We start from the raw sequence: 11011 nt of genomic DNA on the forward strand, positions 1-11011 counted from the left end.
AACACAGATCTGGGTGCTCATTGGCCACTTTCTCCTAAGCCCTCCCACCAATCACCCGGGGCCAGTCCCAGGCCGAGGAGACGGACTAGCAGGGTACCCCAAGGGGCGAGCCCAGGAGAGAGAGAGAGGTAGAGGGAGACGCGGAAAGGAAGCGCGAGGCAGAGAGGGGGAGCCCGCGGGAGGGCGGGAGTCAGGGAGAAGTCCTCTAAAGACCCTCAGAGGGAAAGAGAGGAGGGAGACGGGCCGCAGGAGACGAGAGGCGGAGGGCGGCCAGCGGCGCGGACCCGGGCAGCACGCGCGGCGGCGAGGCGAGCTGGGGGCGCGGAGCTACGAGCCGGGCGCGCCGACCCCTCCTCCCGCGCTCGCGCCCCACCTCGCCAAGCGCGGTATTTTTATCTGTGCGTGAACAGCCCTCCTCCCCGCCGCACGCAGCCCGCTGTCAGCGCGACGCCCGGAGCAGCGCGGGGGAGCCGAGCCGCGACCGGCGCCCGGGACCCCGAGACGTGCGCCCCCGGCCCTACCGGCCGCCCAGCCCGCCATGGACCCCAAGGACCGCAAGAAGATCCAGTTCTCCGTGCCCGCGCCCCCCAGCCAGCTCGACCCCCGCCAGGTGGAGATGGTAAGGGGCCTCGCCCCGCCTGCGGCGGCACCCCCCAACACCCGGGCTGGTTTGCGCTCGGGTCCGGCGGGCCGGGAGTGGTCAGAGGGAGAACGCGGGTCCCCGCGGGCAGCACCGAGCCGCGGGGCGCGCGAAGTTCGCTGGAGACGCGTGCAACTTTTTCCCGGGGCCTCTGTCCAGAGCCCGCCCGCGACTCCCCGCAGCGAACGTCTGGGCAGGGCCCAGGAGGGAGACTGTCCCCTCAGCACCACGAAGCGTGCTTCTTCCCGAGGACATCACCGGGACCACTGCGCGCGAGAGCCCCAGGGCCAGCTCACACCTAGAAATACCGTGCATTGACCTCATTATACCGAGAAGGAGTTTGAGAGGCCCCCCACCCCCCCAGCTGCATCGCCGCTCTGTCTCCCTCCAGTCCCCCCCCTCCCTTGTATGCTGGGGCAGTGGCCTTCTTGCTCAGGCCCTAGACCCCAAGCCCAGTAATGGCAGACCACTGATTCCTCTCAGCCTTCCAGCACCCTCCCCAACCCTGGCCTCCGAGGGGTGGGGAGAGGACCGGGCTCCGCCTCCCACAAGCCCTTTGGTGGGTCACTTGTTGCTGGCATGTAGCTAGCTACTCCCAGCAGCGCAGTCAAGAGTGGGGCCAAATCATTTTTGGGGGGCAATGGGAGGTTCTGAGCCTAAGCCGCTTTTTATCTTTAGAACTGGTAGGGAGCTTGCTGGGGGAGGTAGCAGTTCCAGCTTGACTCACCTGGTTCTCTGGAATTTCCCAGGAGCTCAGAGGGGACCTAATTAACTGACGGTCTGATTTCCAGGCTGGGGTGGGCATTTGCTGGCAGTGCTAAGGGCTGCTCCCCCAGCCCCCTCCCCCCCACTGTTCAGCTTGGCTTGTGGACCTGGGAGGGCCACCTTTTGATTTTAGGAGGGGGAGGGGAAGAGCTCCAAAGGAGTCAGACCCAGCCCCCAGAGCCCCCAGGTCCCAGAGAGCCTGGCCTCAGTGAGAGGCTGCAGGTGCCTGCAGTGCCCCAGCTCAGCCTCCCTCTGCAGCTGGATCTGGTTTCTTTGGAGCCCTTGAGCTGATCTTAGTTGGACAGGGCCATGTGGGTGCCATGGCCCATGGGACATCCTCCCCAGAGGGCCCATCCCTGGCACCTGGAGCCAACCTGGCCTCCTGAGGTTGAATGTTTTCAGAAACTGGGGAGAGGAAGGGCCTTGGATGAGAGAAGATGGACAGAGAGACGGCCAGTGTGCAATAGCCGTGGGGTGGGACAGGCATGGGCTGGGAGTCAGGACCGGAGTTTAATTGTCCATTCTGTGCATTCATGTGCTGTGTGGCTTTGAGCACAGTGCAAAACTTCTCTGATCCTGAAATGAAACAGTTGGTAAGTTACAGAGTTCCTTTCAGCTTTGAGGTTCCCTGGGGGAACCACTGTTTGTTCCCTGCTGTTTCAGGGGTGGGTGAGAGCGGTCAGCAGGTGTCTGCAACCTCTCCATCCGCCTTCCTCTGCCTTCTTTAGATCAGGCGCCGGAGACCAACCCCCGCCATGCTGTTCCGGCTCTCAGAACACTCCTCTCCAGGTGGGGCCCCTTCCATGTTCTCCCAACCCCCAGCCTGGAGTCACCCCAACCCTGGCCCTATAATTGTGATGCCTTCTTGGGAGCCCCAGCAAAGTCCTGGGAGGAGGCCAAGCGGAGCAGGAGATCTAGAAGGCCAACTCTCCTGGATTCACAAGTTGACCAGGACCCTCCCAGCACTTAGCACCAGGAGAGAAAGGACATAAATTCAAATTCTCTTCCCTAGAGACTGAGCCTTTGGAAAAACTAATCTCTCTTTTCCCCCCCTCTCTCTCGCTCTTCCACCTTCGTCCTCATGGGTCACTGGTGCCTTCCCACAGAGGAGGAGGCCTCTCCACACCAGGTGAGTTCTCTGGGGCAACTGATGGTGGGATAACTGGGCCTTTTGGAAGAGGGTGGATAGTCTCCCAAATGGCACGACCAGCCCAGGACATCTTGGCAGTCAGTTAGCACCACCTCTTGTGGTGGCTGGTGCCAGGGTGCCACCCCTAGATTCTCTTCTGATCTTATTCTTTTTCCCTCAGACCCAGGTCCTGGCCCTGAGACAGTCCTCCCTAAATTATGAGGGCTCCCAAAGCAATGGGGAGACTTTAGCTTTGGGAGGGGCAGGATCAGAGGGAGAGTAGCTCCAGACCAGTAGCAGAGGCCAGACCGGTCTGTCCAGGGTACAGGGAGTGTGGGGGAGAAGTAATGGAGGAATGGGGAAAGAAAGGGGCCTCTGGTGATCCCACTTAATTTCACACTTGCCCTGGCAGAGAGCTGCTGGAGAAGGACACCATCTCAAGTCAAAGCGAGCCAACCCTTGTGCCTACACACCCCCTTCTCTGAAAGGTACTGTCCCTGACCCTGCCCACCTCTGTGACCAACCTTCAGGACTGGAGTGATGCTGGAACAGAAAACAACCCATTGCCATTGAGTTTAGTCAGACTAATGGTGACCTTCCATTGGGTTCTGGAGGTGAGGCTATACATCTTTATGGGAGGAGATTACACATCTTTTTGCTGAGGATCAGCAGGCGGGCTTGCACTGCTGACCTCTCTGTTAGTAGTCCCTACATGATATGCATGCACTATGCCACCAGCTCCCTTTGATTATTGTTAAGAACTATAGAATCAGAACCATCTTTTTCTGTGGCACAGCTGGTGGATTCAAACCTTATATCTCTGGGTGGACCGTGTAACTGCTTGCCACTAAGCCTCCAAAGCTGAGGTAGTTGCTGTTGAGTTGGAACCAACCCATACCTGACCCTCCTGCAGGTTTTCAAAGGCAGTAAATTGGAGATTGCTCATCCTTCTCTCATGGAGTTGATGGATTTGAACTGCATGCCTTTGAGATTGCAGGACAGTTTCTTACCATTAGGCCACCAGAGCTGGTACAGGAAGGTGAGATAAGGAGCATTTGTCAATGGGAGAGGAGGATCTTCCTGTGCATCCTTACGCTTCCTTAGAGCCCGCTTCTCTCTTTTGTCTGGAGATGAGAGAAAGGAGCCTAGAAGCTGGCCATGTCCTTCTCATTGCCATCAAAACCAGGGAGTTTTCACAGCTAACCCTCCAGCAGGTTTTCAGAAACACTAAATTATACAGGAGGAAATTGCCCATCTTTCTCCTGTGGAGCCTCTGGTGTATTTGAACCCTCTGCCTTTGGGTTGGCGATGCAACTCCTTACCCACTTTGCCACCAGAGCACTTTAAAATCGGGCTTTGGAATTGAGAAATGTGGCTGGCCTGGAACACCAGGTAGGAATCAATGAGAGAGAAGCTCTGCAGCTACTCTTTGCAAAAGGGTGTTAATCCACCTCCCACTCTGCAGAGGCACCTCAGTATCTCTCAGAACCCCTGCTCTTTCCTCCTGTTTGCATAGTAGCTGTGCTGGAAGCTTTTCATTCTGCTTTTCTATATGCGAACTTGTTTCTTGAACACCTAGTGTGTGCCAGGCTTCCCTGCACACATTGATGAATTGCACCCCTTCTCTTCATTTTAAGGAGTGAGCTGGGGAGAATATGCCTGGATTTGAAGGTTGCATAGGAGTTCAACAGGATGGTACAGCATTAGAGAGAGAAGGAACAGGATATGCCAAGGGATGTTGTTGTGTACCTTTGAGTTGGAACTGACCCATAACTGACCATCCAATGAGTTTTCCGAGGAAGTTAATTGCTCTGGAGAAGATTAACCGTCTTTCTCCTGCGAAGAAGCTATTGGATTTGAACTGGATACCTTTGTGTTGGCAGCATGATTCCTTACCTTTAAGCCACCATGCCAAAGGGCGGAGGTGTGAAATCCTAGGGTCTTAAAGCTTCTCTGGAGATTTGGCTGCCAGATGGGGAGAGGTGGGCCACATACCTGGAGGAGAAGGTAGGGCAAATTGGGTGTGTTTGTGTGTGTGGGAGTCTTCCTAGCTGAAGTCCTAGGAAGCCTTTCCACCCCCACCCTCAACTTCTCTGCCTGAGGCTCTTCCTGCCCTGAGCCAGCCCCCCTCCTCCCACAGAGGGAGGCCGGAAGGGTGTGCAGAGAGCTCCCTCAGGGTGGAGGTGGGTTTAATGAGTTCCCAGAGTTGGCCAAGGTCAACAGGTGCGCCTGTCAGTCTGCTTGCCAGCAGTGGGAGTTGAGAGGCGAGAAGACAGGGACCCTTCCTCCTCTCCTGTTAAGGAAAGTGAAAGGACAGACCTACAGCAAGAGGGAAGGTGGTTCAGCACCTGGAAGGACTTCCCCACAAATCGGGGCATGAGGAAGACCTAAAATCTGTCATAAGGAATGAGGAGAATAAAAAAACCTCCCCCTTTTCCCAGCTCCTGATAAGTGGATGTGTGTTAGTAGAGGGGAGAGTGGGTGCAGAATGGTCCCCTCGGCTGGCTTTTGATTGTGAATAGAGAAGAGGTTAAGGACAAGGTGTTTTCTACTTACCCAAAAGGGACCAGAAGTGCCCTCTCCGACTTGCGTGTTTGGAGGGGCTCTAAATAAGAATATGCGGGAAGTGAGAGAGGTAGGGTCTGTGTTGGAGATTTTTTGATCTTAAAAAGGGAGATTGGGGTGGGGTGAAGAGTTCAAAGCTCCAAAGTCTGGGAGAGGTGAGGGGTAGACCCAATAGCCCTGCCAGCCACGTGCTGAGGGAGACCCACTGGAACCACAGGTATTGCACACACCTATTGTCACTGGCTGTAGGGAAGGGGAGGCTGCCAATGCGGCCACCTCCGCCTCTCCCTCCTCCCGCCCTGTCACCCTTCAGAGGACCCTCTCTCTTTTCTTGAGGCAGCTTCTATCCTCCTTTACTCCACCTCTGTACCAGGAAGGTACGACTGACCTGCCACTATCCAGCAAAGATAAATACCTGGCAGGGTTGAGGGGCTTGCGGGCGGCGGGGTGGGGGGTTGAGGGGATGGACAACACCTAGCTTGAAGCAGGTTTCTCCAAGGCCTGAGTGATCACTCTTGGGCACACTCTTGGCTTAGGGTGAAGCTTTGCCTCATCCCCAAGGCCAGGGCAGGGCAATTTATTGCACTTTTATTGCCTGGGTAACTTGCCCGGTGCCCGCAGGAGGCACTGGGCTGGGAGCTTGGGCAAGGCGGGGCATTCGCACACACAATGCACCCTCTGTGCCTGTCCCGGAGCTGGCAGGAGCACCAGGCCCCACTCACTCCACCGGAGGTTTCCAGCCTGGCTCTACCCTGTGGGCCTTCTGAGGAGGGGGGCCGTCCCCAGTGGTGGACCTAGAGGGGTATGCAGCCAACCAACATCACCACCCCCTAGCTGTTAGCATCTCCTCCATGGGCTGTGAAGTCAAGAGTTCCAGACGCTTTAAAACCTCCCCACTTCCTGGTACCCGCTGACTGCCAGAGTGTCACTTCAACCTCTGCCATTTCTCCCAGTGTCTCTCAGACCTGGACCACGTCCCCCAGTGTCCTGCTTCTTTCCATCTTTTGGAAACTTCGCTCTGGCTGCCCACACTGTTCCCTTCTTGGGCCTTATCTGAACAGGCCCGCATGGCGTGTGAGGTGGATGTGTGGGGTGGGGGTGGGGGAGGAGGTGTACTGCTTTCTAGGTCATCGCAGAGGGAGCTGGGAGCTTGGGGATGTGGGTCAAGATTGTGGGGGCTGCATCTGAGCACGCTGCATCCCCAGCCATGGGCTCCACTGGCTGCAAACCATTATGTTCTCGGGGGCCTGGTGGACCTTGCACCTTGGAGCCTGACGTGGGAGAGTATGGAGTGGTAGCTATGACTGGACAGTGCTAAGAGTTGGGAACTGAGTCCATGGCCAGCAGGATGGGAGAGCAGTGAGCCCTAGACAGGCTGGGCGGCCCTCAGAATTTGAAAGAGGCAAATCTGCTAGGTTCTGGCCTGCAGCCCTGTGACACTGTGTCCAGCAGTGAGAATGTTAATCTGTGCAATGCCCGTTTGTTTGGTCTTGCCCAGCCTGACACCCTGTGGTGTAGAGGAGATGCTTGGTGCCAGCTTCCAGGGGAATAGCATCATGGGGCAGCTTGAGAGCTAAACATGAGCAAGAGTCTACCCCCTGCTTCTGCCAGTGAGGTGACCTGCAGTCCCTCGAGGATTATCTCTGCCTCAGGCCCACGGGGAGGAGACTGGCCCCCCTCCACCTGCATTGTGCACCAGGCCTGTGGGCTGCTTTTGGGGCCCGGCTGACCTCACCTTCCTGGTCCCTATTCTAGCTGTGCAGCGTATTGCCGAGTCTCACCTGCAGTCCATCAGCAACCTGGGTGAGAACCAGGCCTCAGAGGAGGAGGAGGATGAGCTGGGGGAGCTACGGGCCCTGGGCTATCCCAGAGAGGATGATGAGGATGAAGATGAGGAGGATGAAGAGGAGGATGAAGAGGAGGACAGCCAGGCGGAGATCCTGAAGGGCGTGAGGGGATCAGGTAAGCTGAAGGGCTGACATGCTGGGGTCCCCCACAATGAGCTACATGTGAAGCTTCCTTGAGAGTCCTGGCATACCTCCCTCCAGCCCACAGTTTCTCACATTTGTAAGCTACAAGGATCTCAGAAAGACTCCCCGTCCAGAGAAGGATCCTGCTCACCCATTGGAGGCCTCTGACCGGGGCTTCCTTCTCCGGGTCCGTGACTCTGTGTCTTGGTTGTTGCTAGCTGCCCTCGAGGTCTCTCTGACTTACAGCAGCCCCGTGAACAGCTGATGGGAGCCTTGCTCCGTCTCACACCAGCCTCACAATCTCATGTTCAGTCCCATCGTGGTGGTCGCTGTGTCAGACCATCTTGTTGAAAAGTTTTCTCTTTCTTTGACCTTCACCTTTCTCGGCATGATATCTTTCTCTAAGGATTGGTTCCTCCTGAGAATATGGCCAAAGTAAATGAGATGGAGTTTCACCATCCTTGCCAGAGTGCCTTGAGGAGCACTCTGGTTGCAGTTTCCTCAAAACAGATTTGTTTATTCTTTTGGCAGTCCATGGGATGTTCAGTGCTCTTCACCAACACCACAGCTCAAAGGCATCAATTCTCTGTCATCCAACTACTATGGGTGCTGACTGTGTACCTAAGTAAAAGGAAATCATGGGCAACTTCAGTCTTTTCTCCTTCTATCATGATGTTGCCTATTGGTCAAGTGGTGAGGATTTTTGTTTTCCTAAAGTGAGGTGTGCCAAGAACATATAGATAGAAGAGAGATTGATGCCTCTAAGCGGTGGTGCTGGAGAAAAGTGTTGAACATACTGTGGACTGCCAGGAGAACAAACAGGTTTGTTCTGGAGTGGGTGAAATCAGGCAGTTCCCTAGAGGAAAGGATTTTGAAGTTTTGTCTCATATACTTTGGGCATGTGGCCAGAAGAGACCAGTCCTTGGAGAAGGACATCATGCTTGGAAGGGTGAAGGGACAACGCAGGAGAGGAAGACCCAAGATGAGGTGGATTAACTCAGTGACTGGAGAAATGGGTTTAGGTCTGTTGGAAATGATGAGGTTGGCTCAGGATAGGGCAGGGTTCAGAGCTAATAGACATGGCATCACTATGAGTAGCAAGCAACTTGATAACACAAAGAACAACAATAACAACAATAAGAATGTGAGGTGCAGGCTGGGGTGGGGGGAGGGGCCGGCCGAAAAAAAAAAAGCAAAAAAAAAGAATGTGAGGTGTAACCCATATTGAAGGGTTTTGATCTTTACAATCCATGTGGAAGTCTTTGATCTTCTGCAGTAAGATCTTCTAGTCTTGGTCTAGTGCTGTTAGAACAGAATTCCCACAGGTGAATGGCTTTAACAAACAGTAATTTATTTTCTCATAGACTAGAAGTCTGAAAAAGTTTTTGTTTTCTCTCCTTTGCCTCTGGAGGAAGGCCCATGTCTGTCTGGTTCCTGCTCCTGAATGATCTTTACGCAGCGTCTCTCTTCTTGCTCACTTGCTTGCTCAATCTCATGTATTTCACAAGAGATTGACTCAAGACACCCTGCACCAATCCTGCCTATTATAACTACAAACATAGAGGTTAAGGTTTATAACACTTTTTTTTTAAATACACAATTCAATTTCCCCTAATTCTTATTTCCTAAGAATTAAGGCATACAGGTCTGAGGCTAAAGCTAAGAAAGGATTTTTTATCCATAGGGGTAAAGGGGAACTAGGAGATACAGGGGTACAGGACTGAGAGAATCCAATTGCCCTTTACCTTGCATTTCTGAACCTACTGTCTGGTCTCTGTCTGAAGTCAGATAAGCCCTCTTCAGAATCTCTGGCTATTTACTTCCTAGGCAGAGGGTGGGAGGGTGCCATCTAGTGTCATGATGAAGAAACAAAGATTCAGGAATCCTCCTGGTCCTGGGCACTCAAATCCATCCCAGCTGCCTATGAAGAGGAGCCATGGAAGGTCTTAAGACATGCAGTCTCAAGCCAGAAGCCCTAGATCCAAAACACATCTCAGAGGGCCTGAAGATGCAGAGAATTTCTATGTAGAAATATTGCATCTTACCACACTTGTTTCTTCCACATCTGGACATGGAAGGCTATGTCACATCTAACTTTCCTAAAGAAAAACGAACAAACAGAACAGAATGAAGCCTGATGCTATTGATATTTGTGCAATCCTATATACGTCAGAGTAGACCTCTGCATCATTAGGTTTCCAGTGGCTGATTTTTTGGAAGGAGATCACCAGGACTTTATTCAGAGGCACTTCTGGGCCGATTCAAATTTCCACTCTTTCAGTTAACAGCCAGGCACATTAACTATTTGTACAACTAGGGACCAAATCTAACCCTCTTAGTGCACAGCTAACTCTGCTATGTTATGTTAACAGTGTTATGTTACCATGGTTTTGGGGGATGGAAAACCACTGAACAGCCCTCTCTGAAGCACTTAGCCCTGCAATCAGACAAAATGGTTTTGGTCTATTATTTGCAACTCTAGTGGTGGAAGCATCAGCCATATGTGGCAGGGCTATAAGAGCTGAGTCAACTCCCCCAAAGACCCCAGAACAGGTGTGGAGGAAGTGATAGAGACTGTTCCTTTGAGGAGAAGGGGTCAAATGATGAAATTACCAAGGATCAAATAGACCATGCGTCTCATGGAGAAGCTATGGTGCCAATACTGGGCTGGCCAGTGTGTTAGCTTATTTTCTGTGTGTGATTTACATAATTTCCCTCTTCCTATGCCTTTCCAAAGGAGCTCTGGTGGTTACATATTGCACTGCTAACCAAAAGGTCAGCAGTTCAAATCCACCAGCTGCTCTAAGGGAGATAAATGGGAAGTCTCCGTTCATAAAGATTTCCAGCCTCAGAAACCCATTTTTTTGTTGTTTTGTGCCATTAACTTGGTACTGACTCATAGCTGACTGTCGAATGGGTATTCAGAGGCTATAAATCACTTGGAAGACACTGCTCATCTTTCTTCTGTTGGAGAAGCTGGTGGATTAGAACCTCCTGTCTTTGGGTTGGCAGCCCAATTCCACAACTTCTTACCCAAAAGGCCACCAAAACTCCTTGGGAAGCCCGATGGAAGGCTACTATGAATAGAAATTAACTGGAAAGCAATGCTTATCCTCTTCAGAGGGTAAAAATGACTCAGTTAAGTCACACAGCTGTTACTGGAAGTTACTGGAAGAGTTATCTTAGTCCAGTTATGTCTTCCCTCTACCACAGGGGCCCTCAGCATCAACCATCAGAAAGACAATGCTCATGATTCAGGGCAGCTGGATGCAGGTTGTATTTTTATCCTCTTTTTTTTAATCCTCAGCTGGACAGAAAGTTTCCTATGGCCAGGGTCTTGAGGGACCTTGGGAACGCCCACCCCCTCTAGATGAGCCCCAGAGAGATGGAAGCTCTGAGGATCAAGGGGAAGATGCAGCGCAAAGCAGTAAGACCCTGGGTGTGGGTTGGGGGAGGTGGGCGTGGGATTGCGGTGGGCGGGGCCAACCCCCTGAGCCCCTCCCTGCTTGTCTTGCAGAGCCAGGGGAGGAGCCACGACGCCCTGCCCACCCTGAGCCTGGCACATAGGCCTGAAGTCCTGCATCTCAGGAGGGAGGAAGTGGATGGGGCCTCGCTGTTCTCCGTAACCCCATTCTATCCTCACCCTATTTTGTACCTTCCCCTCACCTGCTAGGGCTGCGGCTTCTGACTTCTAGGAGACTAAAGCTGGTCTGTGTTTGCTTGTTTGCCCACCTTTGGCTGAGGCCCAGGTTCCTGGGCACTTGCTGCCTGATGCCTACCCCTGCCAGTCGTTCCCCCATTTACCCAATGGGAGGTAGAATGTAAGAGAGTCCGCACTGGAAAATCCGGAAACCTGGCAACAAGGGTACACCCTTCAATTCTACTCCCCAGCTCCCCTTCCCTGTGCACAAGAGACCACAGGGCAGGACCCTAAGATCTGGG

General features: G+C 53.3%; 1 protein-coding gene across 1 annotated transcript; it reads left to right on the forward strand.

The window, feature by feature from the left end:
- The first annotated feature begins 538 nt into the window (after positions 1–538).
- Positions 539–10636, forward strand: PPP1R1B (protein phosphatase 1, regulatory (inhibitor) subunit 1B). The gene is made up of 7 exons (XM_006889384.1): positions 539–619; positions 2134–2194; positions 2512–2534; positions 2947–3022; positions 6855–7061; positions 10377–10496; positions 10587–10636. Exons 1-7 carry the CDS (start codon positions 539–541, stop codon positions 10634–10636), a joined length of 618 nt encoding a protein of 205 aa, XP_006889446.1.
- The last annotated feature ends 375 nt before the right edge of the window (positions 10637–11011 follow it).

This window comes from Elephantulus edwardii, unplaced genomic scaffold (genome assembly GCF_000299155.1).
Source record: "Elephantulus edwardii isolate Elephantulus edwardi_28Jun2011 unplaced genomic scaffold, EleEdw1.0 scaffold00077, whole genome shotgun sequence".
NCBI lineage: Eukaryota > Metazoa > Chordata > Mammalia > Macroscelidea > Macroscelididae > Elephantulus > Elephantulus edwardii.